This window comes from Scleropages formosus, chromosome 13 (genome assembly GCF_900964775.1).
Source record: "Scleropages formosus chromosome 13, fSclFor1.1, whole genome shotgun sequence".
NCBI classification, from domain to species: domain Eukaryota; kingdom Metazoa; phylum Chordata; class Actinopteri; order Osteoglossiformes; family Osteoglossidae; genus Scleropages; species Scleropages formosus.
In genome coordinates this window covers 19,443,688-19,463,948 of record NC_041818.1, presented here as the reverse complement: position 1 = coordinate 19,463,948, position 20,261 = coordinate 19,443,688, and the positions used below count along the sequence as shown (strand labels likewise).

General features: G+C 44.4%; 2 protein-coding genes and 2 non-coding genes across 4 annotated transcripts in view; all 4 read left to right on the top strand.

Moving 5' to 3' along the window:
* col23a1b (collagen type XXIII alpha 1 chain b) overlaps positions 1–12,368 on the top strand; it is a 135,894-nt gene extending 123,526 nt beyond the window's left edge. Inside the window, exons 14-30 of the mRNA XM_018756352.1 lie at positions 340–402; positions 1,161–1,223; positions 1,574–1,618; positions 2,250–2,327; positions 5,561–5,614; positions 5,707–5,751; positions 6,097–6,177; positions 6,482–6,535; positions 6,817–6,891; positions 7,101–7,127; positions 7,645–7,704; positions 8,034–8,105; positions 8,191–8,217; positions 8,329–8,382; positions 8,524–8,610; positions 11,197–11,235; positions 11,469–12,368. Of these exons, the coding sequence (XP_018611868.1) occupies positions 340–402; positions 1,161–1,223; positions 1,574–1,618; positions 2,250–2,327; positions 5,561–5,614; positions 5,707–5,751; positions 6,097–6,177; positions 6,482–6,535; positions 6,817–6,891; positions 7,101–7,127; positions 7,645–7,704; positions 8,034–8,105; positions 8,191–8,217; positions 8,329–8,382; positions 8,524–8,610; positions 11,197–11,235; positions 11,469–11,471 (927 nt within the window). The 3' untranslated portion in view covers positions 11,472–12,368. The remainder of the gene's footprint in view (positions 1–339; positions 403–1,160; positions 1,224–1,573; positions 1,619–2,249; positions 2,328–5,560; positions 5,615–5,706; positions 5,752–6,096; positions 6,178–6,481; positions 6,536–6,816; positions 6,892–7,100; positions 7,128–7,644; positions 7,705–8,033; positions 8,106–8,190; positions 8,218–8,328; positions 8,383–8,523; positions 8,611–11,196; positions 11,236–11,468) is intronic.
* A 2,547-nt stretch (positions 12,369–14,915) lies between these two features.
* trnav-aac (transfer RNA valine (anticodon AAC)) lies at positions 14,916–14,988 on the top strand. The gene has a single exon. It is a non-coding gene; the product is annotated as a tRNA-Val (tRNA).
* Positions 14,989–15,638: 650 nt separating this feature from the next.
* On the top strand, positions 15,639–15,711 carry trnav-cac (transfer RNA valine (anticodon CAC)). The gene has a single exon. It is a non-coding gene; the product is annotated as a tRNA-Val (tRNA).
* A 379-nt stretch (positions 15,712–16,090) lies between these two features.
* LOC108936744 (receptor of activated protein C kinase 1) lies at positions 16,091–20,096 on the top strand. Its single transcript, XM_018756299.2, has 8 exons — positions 16,091–16,310; positions 17,087–17,258; positions 17,518–17,665; positions 18,070–18,165; positions 18,497–18,607; positions 18,948–19,088; positions 19,514–19,624; positions 19,983–20,096. The coding sequence occupies exons 1-8, from the start codon at positions 16,202–16,204 to the stop codon at positions 20,046–20,048; spliced, it is 954 nt and encodes a 317-aa protein (XP_018611815.1). The 5' UTR covers positions 16,091–16,201; the 3' UTR covers positions 20,049–20,096.
* Positions 20,097–20,261: the final 165 nt, after the last annotated feature.

The following is a 20,261-nucleotide window of genomic DNA, read 5'->3' as shown; positions in this document are numbered from 1 at the left end:
AGTTAGACCACTGTAAGGCGGCTGCTGAAGATGATCCAAGCTGCTTTCCATGCCAACCCACACGGTGGAAATGTCATCCAAAACAGGGACAGCATTTTCTGCTGATCCTCAAGCCTGTTAACTTTAAGTCAGCTGTTGTTCCCATAAGAGGGAAAACAAGTTAAGTGGCGATATATTACACACACGAAGAGCATGATTCCATAAACAAATCCCAGCTGAAACTGGGTCCGAGTGTCTGCCTGCGTGCTTGAGTGTTTGTTTTTTGGGTTCGTGAGCGATCCTACATATCTTTCAAACATTAAGGTCCCTCCAACTTGTGCCTGCTCCTGCTCCTCACAGGGTGAAGATGGAGAAGATGGTGAGCCAGGCCACCCAGGGCCACAAGGACCTCCAGGGTCAAAGGTCAGATTGGATTCCATATAATAAGTTCTTTGACTGTGCAGTTTCCATTGTAGGTACATACCACTTCCCTGTATATCCCGACTTATCTGCCTTCTTCATCACGTCTTGGTTTGTTGACTGTCCTGTCTTGTCTTTATCCACTCACTTTTTTATGTGCCAGGTTTGTCTGGTCTTAACATCCCTTTGACCCACAAGGGCAAATATGACTCCCTGTCACTGACCAGGTCTCATGAAGCCTCTGCCAGTAGGCCTGCTCCTGTGAGGGAAGTGATGTAATGATGTGTTTAGAGCTTTCGGAAGACTTCAGTTGAGGCGTAATGTCTGGCCGTTCAGCCTCCATCAGCGCTCCATCTGGGCCACGTTGCTATTAATCTGAGATATTTACCACGTGATGGACAAGGCCTTGGAAACGATTGTACGACTGGCGGCTCAGCGCTCTGAAGCGACGCCATTGACCAGACTAACACTTTGTACTGAATGGGAGAAGATAATAAATTCTATCTGCCTCTAGGTCAGAATGATTTCTGGGTGGGATAACCTTCCAGATGGGAGTTGCTGTTGATGATGCTTAACATCTCGTGCCCCAGAGAGTCATGTAACATCAGCTTCGGTCTGTCCAGAGCCCTGCTGTTCCTTTGTCATTTCCCCTCCTCTGGGATGTTCTCCTTCAGTCTGAGTGCTGTGTTTCTCTGCCCAAAAAAGTGACTGTTTTCCCATTTGTGCTCCAGAATCTCATTCTCTGACTTTGTGTTTTAAAGGGGGACCAGGGGACTCCAGGCAACCCAGGTGAAAGAGGGGTGGATGGCCTACCAGGACTGAAGGTATGAGTCGTGGAGAAGGTCTGGGAAGGCCTCCAACATGGACTTGACAGTTGGGGTTTGAAATAGACAGGCAGAATAGTTTGAAACACAAGGCTTCAATGATGCAGCGAGAAAATGAAATGCAGTTACTCTGAGGGGTTTCTGTCATAAGTAATGATTGGTGAACCATTGTTCTCCTATGTTCAGCTGTTGGGCCCCCACCCCCTCCTATTTCCCGTAAATAAAACAGCATGTGGATAAACACACAGGGTCTCCAGGTCAACAGTCTGCACAGTTAGGCACGAGTACGAGGCTCTTGGTTAACATGGGGATGACTGACAATAGCCCTGTCTCTCTGTTTATACCCTCAGGGAGACAAAGGGGACAAGGGGGAGAGGGGTCCCCAGGGAGACATGGTGAGTGCACTTCCGATCCACGAAGCACCATAGCCACTACCTGGCTCGGTTACTCATACAACAGCCTGGGAGAGCAGTTCCCATGGCAGTCCTCCATGTCCCCGGGAGTATGTGTATCAGACTATAAGATCAACCTGGAACATTTGGTGCAGCGCCAGAGGTGCTTTTATAGACACTGAACTTAAACAGGCAACAAGCATGGGTTGTGCGGACTGAATGCATAGCGCGGTCTGTGCGGACGGAGTAACCATAGCAACAGCAGTAATTGCCTTATTTACACAACGGGACATTTTAATATGAGCCGTAAAATGTAAAAGCCTTATCATTCTTGTCCTTTGCAATGATTAGCTCATGCTTTCCATGCTGCAGTCCGGCAAAGCCACAGGAAAAACAGCTCAAAGTCACAGAGCCAGCGTGATAAAAACCGGCAGCCTTGATTTTTCCACAAATCAAATGATTTTTTATCCCTGAAAATTCTGAACTTTCTTAAAATGAACCGGTATTTTATTCGTCTAGCCTTGTTGAAATCGCAGATAATGCCGCTGAAAAACCTGGAGTATGGAGTAGCGTACAATGATATTCTAATTGCGCTGTTCTTCTTGTGCTGCCTCCCAAACCTGCTTGCTGCCAGGGCGAACCTGGAGAGCAAGGTGCCCCAGGGTCTTCGGACATCATCGACTTCAATGGCAAACTCCAGGCAGCCCTTCAGGTGAGTATTTCTTCTGCTGCGTCGGCACTAGTAAAGGTCTCTAGGATCACATAGTGTACACGCAGAGCCCCGATGATGGGACATAGGAAGGAATGGAAATAGTCCTGTCCTAAATAGGTGAGCAATGTCTTCCTTTTTGAAATGTTTTTCCCCTGTAATTTCCGTTTATATTCTCCCTCTTACCGATGTGCTTACCCTGTAAAAGTATCTTTTCAAACAAAGCAAACCTCACATTCTTTCCTTTGCAAATCAGACTGTGGGTACCCATCTTTGTTCAAGGTTTGCAGCATTAGGAGTCAAACCTCCCGCCCGCGTTGGTATCCCGTCAGAATGACCTCACGTGGAATAAATTTAAATTTCGAAACATCCCGTGAAACTGCTCGAAAAGTCGGTATAAGGTTCCTTGACATTTTTTAACAGGTCGATTTTATTCATCTGGGAAATTATACAGATTCACTCTGTACTAATTTACATTTATTCAATTAACAGATGCTTTTCTGCAAAGCAACTTCCAATAAACTCTCTGTAGTGTTACCAGTCCACACACCTTATTCACCACAGTGACTTACACTGCTAGATACACTAGGTCTCTCATCCATACATCAGTGGAACACACTCTCTCTGTCCCTCACACACTATGGGGGAACCTAAACAGCATGTCTTTGGAATGTGGGAGGAAACCAGAGCACCTAGAGGAAACCCATACAGACACAGGGAGAACATGCAAACTCCACACAGACTGAGTAGGGATCGAACCCCCATTCTCTCACACCACCCAGGCGCTATGAGGCAGCAGCACTACTCACTGTACTACCATGCCACCCCAGTTTTTGCTGTATTGTGAGTTTTTACACACATGTGCTAAGACTGGTGCTCTGTTACTAAAGAGGCACTGGCTGAAAGCGAAGCGGAAGGCTGTTGCTCATGTGCGGTCAGGTGTCGCTCTTTTCAACGTGCTCTCGTTCTCCCCCTTACAGGCCATCCACACCATCAGTGTCTCGGTAACTCCAGCATGTGTTTCCGATCATTACCGCCATCCACCGCCCCTCTCGCCCCGTCCAATCTCGTCCCATCTTTAGCCCGTCCAGCTCCACATTCCCCGCAATCCGTGTGTGCGCTCTGGGGAGCGCACATGTGTGTATGCGTGTGTGTGCGTGCTGCATTTTGGATTCTAAATCGGTCAATAATTCGAAATATATAACAAAACACACTTTTGCCCGGCTGTGCCTGTGTGTGCGCGCATAACAGAAACACATGCAGCATCTGATGGAAATCTACTCTGGCCTAAATTATGTTATTGTTTAATCAAGACTGACATTTTCAATCAAAAAATCCAAACGTTATTTATTCCATTAGTATAACTCAGAGCATATTGTTTTGTTACTTTGGAATTTTTAACAGTGTCTTTCTCTGGAAGGGAAACACAGAAAAGGTTTCGATCACCGTGTTTACATTAATAACGTTTGATTTAACAGAGCTTAATCTCCTTTGCCGTGTTTATGTTTTTTCAATCAAGCCGAAACTTGATGAAAGGAAGGGAAAGAGACCTGTGTCCCCGTTTCACTGGGGTGCAGCGAACTGATTCGTACGCCGCCCCCCTAATTCTAACCTGCTGCTCTCCGTCCTTCATGCTGATTAACCAGATTTCTGTCTGTTAGTTCAGGTACTTTACTGAAAACTACCGCGCACCAGCTCCCACTGGATGCTACACACTCCTTACTGCATCCTAGAGGTACCGCAGGGTACCGTAGAGGTGGGCCTTGGTCTCCAGGAGTGTCATCGAGGTCACAAGGTCACAGTTACGATAAAACCTGAAGTCCTCAGGTGTCTTTTCTTCATCTGACCTTTTTTCAGTCTAAAAAATAACACTGATTTCTGATTATTAAATGAACAAACAGAGGCACTGAGGGAAAGAAATATGCTTTGTCGCATTTCTGCATGTTTACTTCAGAGCAGACCATCTTTTCAACAACTTTAAATAGCACCTTCACGATGTTTGTTTTGAGCCTCCAGAGGACTAGCGTGACCAGCTCGGCAGTAAATATTATGCAGCGCATACACAATTCATTCACTTATTTTATGGATTTCTAATTATCCTTGTGGGTGGCATCGTCTGAAATCTAAGAACTTGGCAGAGGTTTTGTTTTGAAACCTTTTCTGTTGCCATAGAAATGGAGGCGAAAAAACAAATAGATTCAGTATAAAAAAAATAGACGACCAAGCAGAGCGGAAAGCATATAATTTCAATATTTTACTGTTTCGAGACAAATACAAACTGCTTTTGTGGTTGCGGGGACCAAGAGGGCATGATCTAACAACCCTGACATTTATGTCAGACTGCCACATGGGGCCTCTCTTTTCGCACACCGCATCCATCGCATTGCGAAGTGGCAAAAAAATATTTTTTCAGGTCGGCAACACTGGAACAATGCTGACATGAAAATGCAGCAGAAGACAATTTGACAATAACACAGAATCAACCACTGGAACACCACATACTGAAGCATTTGGGGATAAGTATGTGGACTGAATAATTTAACGCTTCGTTTTGACTCTGGAAAATTCCCATTTTTCTCCTATTCTGAGAGCATGGTGTGAATGAATCTCACTCTAAAAGTGAAAGAAAGGGTGTTTGTTCATCACAGAGGGAGAGTCGGGCACGCAGCAGTGTATGAGTGTGCGTACAGTGCCAGTGGCTCGTATGCTGTATGTCTTGGGCATGTGCTAAAGGAACGGTATACTGCTTATGAAACATTCAGGAAGGATGTACAAAGTTAACATGTAGATGTACCCAGGACATCCACGCATCTCACACACGCTAAATTTTGGTCTGCTCCGGAAGACATCGTGGTAGTGCCATAGTCTTAAGAGCCACTGCCAATAAAAAAAAAATCACAGTTCTTCATCAATAAACCAAGTGGAAAATGAATTACTGCCTATTTGCCCCAAGATTTACTCTGTTAAGGGTAGCGATTAACACTGGAGGCCTGTCGGCAGAGCGGCCAGTCTCATTTGCCTCCCCGGAGTGGACTGTGGGTTGGCTCGGCTCAGGGAGATGCGTGGATGCTACGGTCACGAATGAAAGAAAGGGATCCAAAGCATATTAGACAACTGTGGCAGCTGCCACTTGCAGATGAGTGCTGTGGTCTCGCTTTCAGTGCCTGGAGAGCATGGCACCCCTATGATGAAGGAGTGTCCCAGTGAATGACATTTTCCTCCCTCTTGTTCAACAGGGCCCCCCTGGACCCCCAGGACCCCCGGGGCCTCCTGGAGCGCAAGGGCCAAAGGTAGGCGATCTCTTCAGTTCATTACGATAACATGCCGCTCGTGCACCTTTGCTATTTGGAAAACGACTTTGCTGGTTTATTTTAATAAACAGGGCGAGCTGGGCTTGCCTGGGCCATCTGGGGTCGATGGAGAGAAGGTAATGTGTGTTTGTGGTGGGCGATGTCTCTCTGCACTGCTTACCTCTGCTTACACATCTGTGTACACGTAGAGTGCTCTTTCTTACACTTGCACATGGGGTATCTTTGCAAAATTTTATAAATTAGCGTTTAATGCTCTAGATATGTCTTATTATGATTTGCTCCAGTCTTTTGCATGAGTGAACAACTTGGGATATTGTATTTTTACTAGCAAACGCCTTGTTTTCTTTTGTAACTTGATGCCATTATGGTCTTTGTTCGCTAAATTTAAATTACCATAATAGTACTGGTTAATGGCACATTGTCAGATGGGTTCAGGTCCTTCCTCAACCTCTGATCCTTAGGGAGCGAAAGGTGACACTGGGTACCCTGGGACTGCAGGGGAGAAAGGAGAGAAAGGGGAGATGGGTCTCTCAGGCCCAGCGGTAAGTGTGAACTGCACACACACAGACCAGGTGTGGCCTGGGTTTGTAGGAATGCAGCTTTTTATCTCATGAATTTTTCCTATCTGAGAACCAAATATGAAATTTATGATTCATCAAAATGTTCTATGTATAAAATATATAAAAACATTCACAGTTAGCCTTTTTGTTGGCTCTCTTATGGCGTGTGTGTGTGTGTGTGTGTGTGTGTGTGTGTGTGTGTGTGTGTGTGAGTATCAACCAGCTGCTTGTTTCCAGGTTGTTTCTGTGAATGACCAATTTTTTATTTGCAATTCCCATGCTGCAGGGAGCCGACGGGCAAAAGGGAGCAAAAGGAGATTCAAGTTTGGAGGATAATCTGGTAAATAAGAAATAATTAGTAAAGATGCATGTCTCTGTGTGTGTGTGTGTGTGTGTGTGTGTGTGTGTGTGTGTGTGTGTGTGTGTGTGTGTGTGTGTGAATGCATATGAACAATTGAAGTCTTTACATTTTCTTAAAAAATGTTCCCTATAGTAACATAAACCAGACATGTTTTATTCTGAATATGAATAATACAGTAATTCTACAATGGTAAACCTGTGACATTCAATGAAGTCATAGTTGTGCCCCTCTCCCCCCTACCACCTTCCCCACCCCTCCAGGTACAAATGATCTCTCAGCCAGGTCCCCCTGGTCCAGCTGGACCCCCAGGACCTCAGGGACCCCAGGGCTTCTCAGTGAGTGAAACACAACCCTGGCCAAATGCGGGTCATTAGTGCTTTCCTCCCACCCCAAGCCGCAGGGCATCATTTCTACAGTGATGTGATGGCTGTTCTCCAGTGACAGCGAACGACATTAAGCGAAGCTGTCAGGAGCTTCGTGTGAGAAGTGCAGCCCTTTCCCACATAAAAGCATCTGTTTTATTTTTTTTATTTTTTTTTTCCAGGGACACCCTGGGATGCCAGGTCAGAAGGTTAGTTTCTTGAGACATACTGTTGTGTGGGTTTATCTGTCCATGCGGGTGCAGCACCTGTGAAAAGTTTGACTACACTTGCAGGAAATATTTTTTTAATGACAAGTTCGATCAAGAAATGAGCCGTCATGTTCGCCCAGCTCTTCCGCAACAGTTCCCAGCGACGTAGGACACTTGTGGGCTGCTTTGCTTCCACTCTCCTATGCAGTTTGTCCCATGCAAGTATAACTCAGGTGTACTCAAACTTCTCACTGGTACCGTACGTGCGCCGTGTCTCATGTTCGTGTTCTGGTCGACTGCAGCATGCCCTGCGGCCAGCAGCTTGTGACCTTTCACTAAGGTGGACAGTTTCAGTTGACACTTAATCGCAGCGCTGACTGGACCAGTTTTTCTGGTCATGTTGATCCCGTGAAACGTGTAACGCGTCCTGCGTGCCGCAGTCCTCCCAGAGTGAGTGGTCGTGAAGTGGTCATTGGTAGCAGTGTTGTTCACTGTGCTGCGTTGTGTTACTGCACAGGGGGAGCCAGGAGAATCGATCAAAGGAGACAAAGGGGACATGGGTCCACCTGGCTTGAGGGTGAGTCTCCATCGTCCTCGAGCCACACATCCTCGGCAGGTAGAGTACAGGCAGTAGGCAACACAGCGGTTAAAGACTCATGCCGGAAGTAGACAGCTTAAATTCAAGGAAGACTTGTTGTAGCACCCTTGAGAAGTTTACCCTAGATTGCTTCTATAAAATATCCAGGGGTACAAATCATTGTCATCTGCTTAGAATAGAAGTGTGAGGGGATGAATGAATGAATGAATGAATGAATGAATGATACCCCATTAATACTCTCTTCACACCACTAACTCTCCACTTGGATGGTTTACTACTAAGAGTGTCTGTCCTATCTCCCCCCCAAGGGGCTGGATGGTCCACAAGGTCCTCCAGGACCTACTGGTTTGGTGGGACTACCAGGCACCAAGGGAGAAAAGGTATCGACTCACCTGTGTTTCCACATGTATGTGTGATACTGTCACTGGGTGGGCTCACGCTAACAACACGTGTTTTTCCTCGCAGGGAAAATCCGGAGAGCCTGGACTGGACGTAAGTACTGTTCTCCTCGCCCGTGCTCTGGTTCCCGCTCGCTCCTATGAACATGACTCACCCCCGCAAAGCGCTCCGTGGCACCAACATCATCTTCTGTCTGTCCTTCAGGGTTTCCCAGGGCTTCCAGGAGAAAAGGGGGACCGTGGCGAGAAAGGAGAAAAAGTGGGTTTGAATGTCTGGACATTTATGATAGTGTTCAGTGTCAAGTCTTACTGAAGAATCCAGTGGCTGTAATTCAATATAATATGTAAATGAGGAATGGAGGAAAGAGACTGCTTTTATTCACCGGTTCTCTCTTGGCAGGGTGACCGGGGCACCATCGGAAAGAAAGGCCTAAAGGGGCAGAAGGGTGAGCAGGGACCCCCTGGACTGGACCAACCCTGTCCTGTGGTACGTGGCCTTAACACACCCTTGACACCACGGCTTGTGCCACAGCTGTTCCTGTCCTCCAATCTGCCAACAGCATCAAGTAACAGTGAGAGGCCTTAAACGAAATTTGTTAAAAGCATTTTAATCACGTTATTTGTCCATTTAGCTGACACTTTTTCCTGGTACCCTAAGCTACTTACCGTGATTTACCTACTTGTACAGCTGGGTAATTTTTACTGGAGCAATTCAGGGTAAGTACCTTCCCAAGGGAACTACAGCAGGAGAGGGTTTTGAACCTTGGTCCTTCAGTGACCATGGGGGGCGCAGTAGTGCAGCGGGTTTGGCCGGGTCCTGCTCTCTGGTGGGTCTGGGATTCAAGTCCCGCTTGGGGTGTCTTGCGATGGACTGGCGCCCCGTCCTGGGTGCGTCCCCTCCCCCTCCAGCCCTGCGCCCTGCGTTGCCGGGTTAGGCTCCGGCTCACCGCGACACCACTTGGGACGAGCGGCTTCAGCCAATGTGTGTCTGTGTTTGTGTCCTTCGGTGACGAGGTGACAGCTCTACCCACTATGCTACCTTGTGTTATAGGAATGAAGCGTTGAAGAAATTGAATTGGAGATGGACAGTTGGATCTGTGTGTGAGAGTGTGTCTCTTATTTTGGTGTGTTTGTGTACATCTCTGTGAGTGTGATGTCTGTGTCATGGTGGGGGGGTTCGAGTAATAGCAATGTAACAGAAGGACGGCTCTCGCTGACAGGGCACAGATGTGGGTAAAGGACACTCCGGGGAGGCGGGGCAAAATGCCCCAGATGCCCCCTGCCCCCTGGTACGGTATCTGTTTCTCCTCTCTCTCCTCCTGCTCCTGCATCCCCCTCCAGCCAGCAGGCAGTGGTGATCTGATAGGAATGCACAACACACACATTCCTTACCACCCATCTGCTTCATGAAAGGAGTCCTTTGCACCCTTTGCTTTAGAGCTGGTTACTTTTTGTGGAAAAAGGGCCCAGGGCCACAGGCTCAGTGTGCACCACTGCCTCGGGCTCCCCTCCACAGGGTGTGTGTGCGCGTGCATGTATCTGGACGTGTGCGTGTGTGTGTATATATGCGTGCACTCAGCCTCACTCAGGGGCTGGAGGTCAAGCCAGAAGCGTCCAGAGCCAAACGCCACCTTCCGCATAGTCTCATATACAAATTCAGCAGTCATAAAAACCATTTTACACTGAAAACAATCGCACCATTATTTCACCAGCTTTGATCAGCTCGCGCTGAAGAACTTGGCTTCCCGCATTTAAGGGCCCATTTAGCCAGATGCATAAATATTTATCCAAGCTTCCTATTTACCCAAACTTCCCCCTGCTGACATCCTGTCTAAATGTACAGTTGAGCATCAGCCAGCAACGGGGTGGGGTCCATAAATGAATACCTAGCTCCGGACAGTGAGAATTCAGTGCGCGGTGAGGGATCCTCTGTTCCTGGTTTTCCGATATGTTTTCCCTCACCGAACCAGAGAACGTTCTGCTGAGTTCTCGCTGCGAGTTGACTCGGTCCCTCAGCGATGTCAGGCCATTAACTGGACCCCGCAGGGGGCTTGACCACAGCACCTTGACCTCGAGTCACCTGAGCCTGGCGTTCTCCGGCTTGCGGTCCATCTCAGCGCCGTCCTTTCATTGTCCTTGTTTTCCGTCCGGACTCTTCAGCATTTTGAAAGGGTTGGGTCAAAAGCTGAGCTTAGATGCAGGCGAGCGGAACGGCTGGGAACACGATCGCCGTGCTTGGGCAAGCAGCTCCTCGGAGGTGCTGTTATTTAGGTCTGCGCTCGCAGTCAGTCACATAGTTACAGTATACTATACGTAGTCTCCCTGCATGGTCCATGGTTCCTTGAGGGCCACTCCACCCACTGGCACAGCGCCCTCCGGTGGTCGCTGCGGGAACACCACTCTTCCTGTTGATGCTGGAGCGAACGCAAGACACATTGTCTAAATTTAAAACTGAAAGTCCAATTTAAAGAACAATGGAAGCAGACAATAATCCCCTAAACAAGCATTTTGGTTGGAGACTTTGGTGTCGTCGCGTTTACCTCGGAGCCTCTGCATGGTTTGGAAACTCCTGGTGTTATTTTTGAAGCGAGCATTTGCTTTGCGTGTTTTGTGTCGCAGTATGTATTTATGATTCGGTTTGCTACTGTATGTTATGTCTCACTGTCTTCTGAGAGGCTCTGCGGTCTCTTTCGCAGCATGTGAGCGGGTGACTTCGCATGATCCCCATCCCTCGTGCGGTGATGCTCTGCCGTCTGCGAACCGCAATAGAGTTGGAGTGTAAATTTAACAAGTGTATATGTCTTTTACCCTCCAGATTGAGAAGACACATTTTGTGTGCTTATATGTTTTCAAAGCCTCGCCCTGTTAATCCCTGTGGTCATATTTTGCAGTCAAAATAATCGTTTGACTGCATGTGAGCCTGGACATCTGTGTAAATGAATGTGCTCTAGATTGATTTAACACTAAAACAGCTCCGAAGCTCTTCCCTCCCCAGTGTAAATGGTGGTGGGGGTGGGGTTGAGCACATGCCTAACTTGTAATAGATTGTAACTGTAATTGTACATTTCATCAGGGCCAAGATGGATTACCAATACCAGGATGTTGGCACAAGGTCAGTACTGGGGTACAGACAAGTACAGACACCTAATGAATGTGTACATTAACTCTGGTCTCTACCGCAGTGACTCAGACAGTGCAGCCTGGGAGCCTCAGAGTCACACCAGAGACTATGAATAACTACTGTTTAATGTCTAATTATTAGTAAATGGCGCAGGCCTTAGGCTTTACAATAAACCACTTCTGGATATGCTTACAACTCTAATCTCTGCCTTTGTTCTTTTGCAGTGATGACTAACATGACGCATGGCATCTGTACATATTAATATGGTATATTTTGCGACAATACTTTTTGAAGAAACTTTTTTGTAAGGAAACTTTTAATATATTTTGCTCTTAATACTGTATTGTGCATCTGTTACCAACAGAAGTGTTAACAAAGACATTGTTACTACAGCTAAGGCATTTAATCTGTAAATGATGTATAGAAAACAAAACGTGAAGGACGGCTGCCATAAAGAAGATATTTTTAGGTTCATTTTTTTAGGTTAAAATAAAAAAGATTTCAAATAAAAATAGTCGATGGACTCCCTCATAAGTTGCTGCTACGGTCATGGTGGACAGGAAGGACAGTTGTGAACTTTGAAGATGGTCCATCTAACCTGATCCAGTGCCGCATGGGAATGTTCTGACTTGACGGAGGATGAGGACACCAAGCATGTTTTTTTTTTTTTTTTTTTTTATAATTCTTATTTTCCTCTTCCCTGTTATTTGTTTTGGAAGGACAATGATGCCTGGCAAAGGTCAAAGCACAAGCGTCTCACTCAGCCTTAGAGAGGGGAAAAAGCAAGTGAGCAAACGTATTCTGCAGACATGAAGGAAGAGGCGTTGCGGCCCTCGGTGTTGAGGCCCACCCAGTCGAACCAGTTTGGGGTTTGACCAGCAGGGGGTAACAAATGGGTTGCTACACCTTAACATTGAGGAAACGCGAGGCCCAGAGACACACACACAGCTACAGCGGACAGGTGACACCGACACAGGTCGCACTCATTGGAACTGAACAGAAAGGCAACATTCAATGTGGGAAGAATTTCAGTATAACAGACCAGGGAAAGTCTTGGACTAATTCTTTTCGGAGTATGCCTTTAATTTTTCCTTTCTTTTTTGTTTCTTTTTTGAAACGGTCAAGTGCCTAACGCATAATATATAATGCAAAAAAAAAAAAAAAAGTCACGGAAGTGTTTGCTTTTTTAAATCGTTTTACTTCGTCATTTTAAAAACGCTCTTGTGTTTATCATTTTCTTAATTGACCCGACTGGTTGGTGTTTTTGTTTCATGGCGTACGAAATGACTAGAGTGTCTTCCGCGTATGAAGTTTGTTTTACATCAACCAAACCATGGGCTTTATAAGTGAGGTGAAACTGCAGTTCTTTTATGTTACTGACACCTGCTAGCGAATCATTCATTTCTCATTATCGCTGTTACGTTAGCATTCCTGTGCATGGCCGTTTTTGTATCATAAGGAAGGGATTATATATACAGCAAGTGACATGTATAGGTCTTAGAGCAGATTCACTTGTGTGGAGTACTATTAAAAAAAAAACTTATTCTTTGTTTTCATGCGTTTATACAGTTAAACCTGAAGTCAGTTTTGTGAAGTAGCATACAGTGTTAAAAAGAAAGGTTAAAATACTTCTATTTTGGTATTTTTAACCTTGTTTTCCAATTCTCTTGTTTTACATGAGGTCACACATACTTTTACAGTTTACAGAGGTAAGGAAGTGAATCTCTGAGCCCTAATTCTTGTTGAATTGTTTTATTCATTAATGTAACACTTCTCAGAAGGCCATTATAACTGCTTATTGCTGCTGAATTGCAAATATTTCTCAGTTCTTGTCAATGGGCGCCTTGTTGCTGTTAAACGAAGGCTGCGACTTGCAGACTAAAAGACTACACAGTTTTGTCTGTTGACAGCAATGAATGTTGTGGAAAGTTACAAGGGTTTGAATGTGTCTATTAGCTCAACGGTCATTAGTATTGTTTCCAAACCGGTGACATCATGACAGACACTTCTGTATATTTCCAGTATCTTATTGCTTTTTCTTTCTTCTTTTCGTTTCATGGAAGTGTTTAGGGTGCTGACTTCTTGGGCCCCGTATACGAGGGTGTCCCGTTTTTTTTAATTTTTCCCTAAAATTTCAGGGTTCAGTGCAGTTTGACGGCCCGCCACGCGGAGATAATGCAACTGCTGAAGACGAAGATGACAGGGACACAAACAAAACGTACATAAATTCTCACTCACACACACACACACGGAGACTCACAACATCACCATCTATCTGTGTGAACACAAGGATCTGACACATTACATAAGTCCACCCACAGACGGAACACGTACAACTGTACGGAAATGGTCACATACACACAAATATCCACATCCGCACACTTTATCACGTAACAGGATGCTGTAGAGGGAGCGATGTATTGGAGTTTTTTAAAATATCCAGCTGCAGACATCTTATTTAACTTTATATTCCTGTGCCTCTCAGTGAGTTTTTTTTTTCTAGCTCTGCTGTAAACTGAACCCCACTGCAGACATCCTCAGATGAATTATCAATTTATTTATATATATATATTTTTTTTTTATCAGTGCAACTGCAGTCCATCACCCTATGAAGAGACAGACTTTCGGTTAGGTTATTTTTCAAGGATGGCTTATTTCTCTGCCGTGAGCCCAGAGAAGTAAATTGGGCGGAGAATGGAATACTCAAAACTCACAATCTGAGATAATAAAGTTTTGATTTAAGTGCACTGCTCTTTTTTACATTTATGCAAAAGCTCGTCTTTATACGAAACAGCGATTTCCGACACCTTGGATCAATGCTGTGTACCAGCTAACTGTAAGGTTCTACATTTGTTTTGATTTTTCTGTTCTTTCAAAGCGAACTGCGGTGCGATTTCATTCAGCGCACAATTTTCACAGACACCCTGCCAAATCGGCTTCTTAATCTTCTCCGAAAAGTGATGGTGCTTTTTAACAACACCTCAGATGTGCCTCTTAAGTTGTGCCTTAACACTTTGTCTTTAACAGACTTAACAATGTCTGTTCTTTGTTTTTTTTTTTTTGTTTTTTCTCAGATTAGGCCTTACTTCTACTTTAATGGTTATTTACTAGGAGTAGTTTGCAGTATCTTTGCAATTTTAGTATAAGGATTGGACTGCGGACTGTTGTATTTTGTGTGTGTTGTTGTGTAAAAGAGGTTTCAGCTATTTTTATAATATTTCTTTTGTTCAGTTTCTGTTTTGTTTGAAAGAAGTGAAATCTGATAAATTATGCATATTATCAAAATAAACATGTAAAATACTCATTTCTGTGGCTTGTGATCCTTGAAGCACGTCGTAATTGGGTTGCTTTCTCTGAGAAGCGTTACGCCACAAATTGTTCCGGGACAGAAACGGTTTCCTCACACGCTCCAAACACGTGATGTTTTCCAGGCTCTCGATGGCCCGAAAAAGTATGTGTGTCCGTGTGAGTGACTGACTAGCGATGGACTGCGCTGTCCCGACCGTCCATCATGGCGACAAGTGGTGCCTTTTCACGACGGATGAGTGGATGGATGGACAGTAATGGCGTCCTGAACACTATGCCTAATTTTCCATGGTTGAAACCCCGAAAGCATCTGAGCTAAAACATAAACGTATTCAGGAAAAGGGTCGCGAGCTTTTGTATCAGAAGTTTCCGTAGTGTAGTGGTTATCACGTTCGCCTAACACGCGAAAGGTCCCCGGTTCGAAACCGGGCGGAAACAATGTATTTTTTTTTCTCCTCGATTATTCATTCAATATAAACCATGTCATAAATGACGAAAAGTCTGAATGTATGTGTTCATACTTCACATTCACAAATTCACACTTAACCCAAAAGTTTCGGGTCACTCCAAGGATTGGTGCAAAAAGTGCTGCAGACGTGTCGGCTCGTCATTTCCTCATCAAATTTAATTTGCAGGAATGTAAAAAGAAATGTGCGAATCTCCTCAAATTTTTGATTGCGGGGCATATATTATATTCAGCATTTTAAACAATTTCAATAAAAGCAGTTAAGTGAAAGTATATGCCGAATTAGCAAGTAGCCGGAGATCACTTGGCATTCTTCTATACAGATGTTCAAAACAGCAGCATACTCAGTCCAAATAAGAACGTTCAACGTGTGTGTTTTCTGGATCATCCAGAAACAATCTTTCTGACTTCGCTTATATTCTGCTGGTGAATTACTCTTCCGATACATTTAGCATCAAAAACCTGATAAGTTTCCGTAAAGTTTTCATTGTATTATATATATTTTCACATTTGCAGAAAATATACTTTTTAACTCACATACAGGCCTGACACAGGTCCTAGTACGCCACATATTAGACATACGATCCATTAGTGAATACTTCTGAAAACACCTATCGTCTAGGTTTCCGTAGTGTAGTGGTTATCACGTTCGCCTCACACGCGAAAGGTCCCCGGTTCGAAACCGGGCGGAAACAGTTTTCTTTTTCTTTTTAACATTAGGTACAATCTCGTATGTACTGTTTTTCCGCTAGAGTTTTCAAGTATATGAATGACTAGAAAAAATTGGCTTATTGTTTATTAAAGAAAATACAAAACTGCGATGAAATATATTATCAGTTTATTTGTAAAGTCACTATTTCTAGTTTCATAGTAAAATAATGATTTGTGTGAGTTTCTATTTATTGTTTAAGTAATACAGATGAAATAACGAGAATGTGTACCCGATTCTAGATATTTTTTTTCTGTTCACATGAAGTGCAATACATCTGGTTTCCTTCAGTTACACTACCTGCTACCCAGAATTCCCAGCGATCCACTAACTTCCGGTTGTCTGTTTTTTTACTTCCGTCTCCGGATGAGAACTTCCTTTTCCCTGTGCCTTAATGTGAGAGGAGCAGGGTCGACTAACTGCTTAATTCCAATCCGGCTCCATCCTCCCTAAAGGCGCTGCAAATCGTCGCCAGAATGACCGAACAAATGACCCTGCGGGGGACCCTCAAGGGCCACAATGGCTGGGTCACCCAAATCGCTACCACTCCGCAGTTCCCCGACATGATTCTCTCTGCGTCCAGAGGTACCGTCAGTCGCCATCATTGTTCTGTCTACTGTCTTATATAAGTGAGTGGCACTGTATCAGTTTTGTGTAGAGTTAAAAACTTAACTTTTCTGATGTCCTTGCCTCTTATTTTCGTTTGTGTAGATAAAGTTACTCTGTGAAATGTGTGATGTATTCAAACTGGGCATGTGATTAAGTGTGGAGTGCTTTGAAAAGTAATCCTTAGGGAATTGCATTATGGGACGTGACTTTGCGTTTCTTACGTGAAAATAAGGGGCGACGCGGTGGCCTTGCGAGTAGCACTGCTGTCTCAATGCCTGTGGTGCGAGAGTGGAGAGGACGTGGGTTCGATGGACCACCAGGCTCAGTCTGTGCGGAGTTGTTTGCATGTTCTCCCCGTGTCTGTGTGGGTTTCCTCTGGGTGCTCTGGTTTCCTCCCACAGTCCAGAAACATGCTGTTCAAGGTTTCACCCATAGTGTGTGAGTGACAGAGTGTTCCACTGAGGTATGGATGAGTGACCCATTGTCAATAGTGTATCTAGCAGTGTAAGTCACCTTGTGGATAAGATTTGTGGGTTGATGACAAAATAGTATCCATTGGAAGTCGCTTTGGAGAAAAGCGTCTGCTAAATTAATGAATGTAAAAATACATGTATCTTTGTGCCTTCGAGCTACGCGGTAGATTTCTGTGACACTAGGTTTTCTGTACATATGTACATGTCATGCACTTCCTGGTTCATGTGGTTTTTTTTTTTTTTTTTTTTTTCTTCTTTTTGCTCCCCTTCCCCCTCTAGATAAGACTATCATCATGTGGAAGCTGACTCGGGATGAGACCAACTATGGGATCCCCCAGCGGGCTCTGCGTGGTCATTCTCACTTTGTGAGCGACGTGGTCATCTCCTCGGATGGACAGTTTGCACTGTCCGGCTCCTGGGATGGGACCCTGCGCCTGTGGGATCTCACCACGTAAGAGATGGGATGGGGGATGTCGCTGTTCCTTTTGAGGGCTCACAGACTGACTGCACTGTTGAGATATGTGTGTTTCTGCTGGTCCTTCTGCTCTGAGGAATTTTGCTAACGTGTATTGGAGCACTTATTCAGTATACCACGTTGTCAGTTAATCATGGTTTAGTCAGAGTGGTTACAAATTTCAGTTATTGCTTGTAGGTTTTTCTGTCGGCAGAGGTATATTTTGTAATTCATGCGCAATTAATTTGGCCTTCAGAGGCACAACCACCCGTCGATTTGTGGGACACACCAAGGACGTCCTCAGTGTTGCTTTCTCTGCGGACAACCGCCAGATTGTCTCTGGGTCCCGGGACAAGACCATCAAGTTGTGGAACACCCTCGGTGTTTGCAAGTACACCATCCAGGTAAGCCAGCATTGTTTTTGTATTATTCAGTGGTTGCCTCTTGTCTTTTGTGTCAGCTGTTCCAGTGAAATAGTGTACTGGCATTAAGGTAAAGCTACTGTATGATTCCAGGATTCTTAGGGAAAGTGTATGATGGTCCTTCTTTAACACTCTTTACCTCTGTTCTTAATTGAAGGACTGCAGAGTCTGTCAGTGTCTCATTCCAAATCAGACCCTGTTGTTTTTGCCACGGTTTTCCTCATAAGCAGTGATGAAACATCAATTTCACCTGTATTTCAGTGATGAAAAAAGAGGCTGTTTCTGAGCTCAAAATGTAATTACTGACCAGACACAGTGACAGATGTTTGGCTAGGTGTCTGTAAAACATTACCTCTGATTAATACACGTTCTTTTAACTCCTGCAGGATGAGAGCCATACCGAGTGGGTGTCTTGCGTCCGTTTCTCCCCCAACAGCAGCAATCCCATCATTGTTTCCTGCGGCTGGGACAAGATGGTCAAGGTCTGAAGCCCCTCTTACAGTAGTATGCAAATATAGTCTGCTTATATTGGAACTTGATGTACTTTTGGAAAATAAATATTTGGTTTTTTCCCCATATTTTCATACAATTACACACTGACTGTCTCGGTGATTAAAATTTACTTTTCTATTGCTTGAGCCTTTTGGTTTTGATGAAAAGTCCTGCAATTATGATGGGGTGTAAGGTTCAGAATTAAGAAACTGTAGCTGTTCAAAGTATTGGGCATGTAAATTTGTAATGTGCTGTTTGTCATGGTTGTCTTTTCTGGGAAGGAATTTTGAAATGTTTAATTTGGGTCCTCTGTCCTGCCAGGTCTGGAACCTTGCTAACTGCAAGCTGAAGACCAACCACATCGGCCACACTGGGTATCTGAACACTGTCACTGTCTCTCCTGATGGATCTCTGTGTGCGTCTGGTGGCAAGGTATTCTGGGATAGATGGGAATGACTGGATCCAATAGGTCACTCGTTACTGTAATGTTCCGAGTATTTTCAGTATTGTCTCATGCATACATGTGAAACAGTTTTCTGGTTATTTCTAAGAATTTTTTGAGAATCTTGGCATTTGGATCTATCCAAAAGCAATAAAGTAATTGTCTTTCTGGCAGTGTAGGTTTCTAATAGCCTTATTTTGTGTAAGTCATCCCATTTCTGTGGTCACAGAGCAAGTTTTGCTATCTTTCTTCACTTGAACTAAATTGTTGATCCTCTGGTGTTGACATGTTTCTTCCAATGACCATCTTAACCTTCTTCTTACCTACTAGGATGGACAGGCTATGCTGTGGGACCTGAACGAGGGGAAACACCTTTACACCTTGGACAGTGGGGACATCATCAATGCCCTCTGCTTCAGCCCCAACCGTTACTGGCTGTGTGCTGCCACTGGCCCCAGTATCAAGATCTGGGTAAGTGAAAAGGGGTCCCTTTAAGCTTGCTTTGAAACACTGAGATCTGACTGAAATCTGTTTTTATAGTTAACTTCAAACTTAGCTGTTGTTCTATATTTTCAATTAATTCTGAAAGAAAATGTATAACTTAAATTTTCTTTTGTACCCTACAAGTAAAACAGTGGAAATCACTGAAATGGGGAAAGCTGTGATGAAACATAATGCCATCTGTATTCTGTTGATGATAAAGAGGCTGTTTCTGAGCAAATCTCTTTGGAAATAAGTCAACGGAGCTTTTAGTGGTGTTTCTTTTGCACAAAAATAGTTGCTGAAGCACCTAGGTTGACCACACAGATGTTTTGAGTGCTTAATGTATTGGTCCTTTTTTGGAGGTTACCTCCTAAACAAGAAATCGGTGCTGATTGTTTTCGACCCCTTCATAGGATTTGGAGGGCAAGATCATTGTGGATGAGCTGAGGCAGGAGGTGATCAGTACCAGCAGCAAGGCCGAGCCTCCCCAATGCACATCTCTGGCATGGTCTGCCGATGGACAGGTAAAGCATGTCAGCCATAAGCTTGCACAAGGCTTGCTTATTGTTGTCCCTATGTACTGTTCTTGTTCAACATTCACAGCTTTGGTTTGGACTGATTGTTGGTGTGAAGGCTCTATTGCACCTTAGCCCCCAGTGATTATACCCATTCACATGTTTATCTGACTTCCTGTGATGATAAGTCCTGCAAATATGAGGGGGATGAATAATGTAAGGTAGCAGTAGCAAATGCCAGTCCAGAAACTGTAGAAATTTTTAGTCTGACTTGCATTCTTGAATATTATGTGACTGTCTTAATGCCAAATAAGAAATTCAAGGTGTCTTTTTTTTGCTAACTTTTTCCCCTCCTCCTCATCTACAGACGCTGTTTGCTGGCTACACCGACAACCTGATCAGAGTGTGGCAGGTCACCATTGGAACCCGTTAGACTTTTTAAAAATTGTCATGTTTGAATAAAAAATGTTTAAAAACTGTCTACTTTTTTGTGTCGTTTTCTTTGGAGATGAACAAAACAGTCTGGGTTTTATACTTTCAAAGTCTTGAATTCTGCAACTAAATGCTTTCTTTTAGTAGTCTGTACAGTTAGTACATTTATTAATTTAGCAGATGCTTCTCTCAAGTGATCTACCCCTGCGGAAAT

What these genes read in the sequence shown, in the direction of transcription:
- LOC108936744 (XM_018756299.2), top strand. Translation starts at nt 16,202, where the DNA reads ATGACCGAACAAATGACCCTGCGGGGGACCCTCAAGGGCCACAATGGC. An exon ending in TGTGTGCGTCTGGTGGCAAG is followed by an intron (nt 18,608 to 18,947) that starts GTATTCTGGGAT and finishes CTTACCTACTAG; the next exon opens with GATGGACAGGCTATGCTGTG. An exon ending in GCCCCAGTATCAAGATCTGG is followed by an intron (nt 19,089 to 19,513) that starts GTAAGTGAAAAG and finishes ACCCCTTCATAG; the next exon opens with GATTTGGAGGGCAAGATCAT.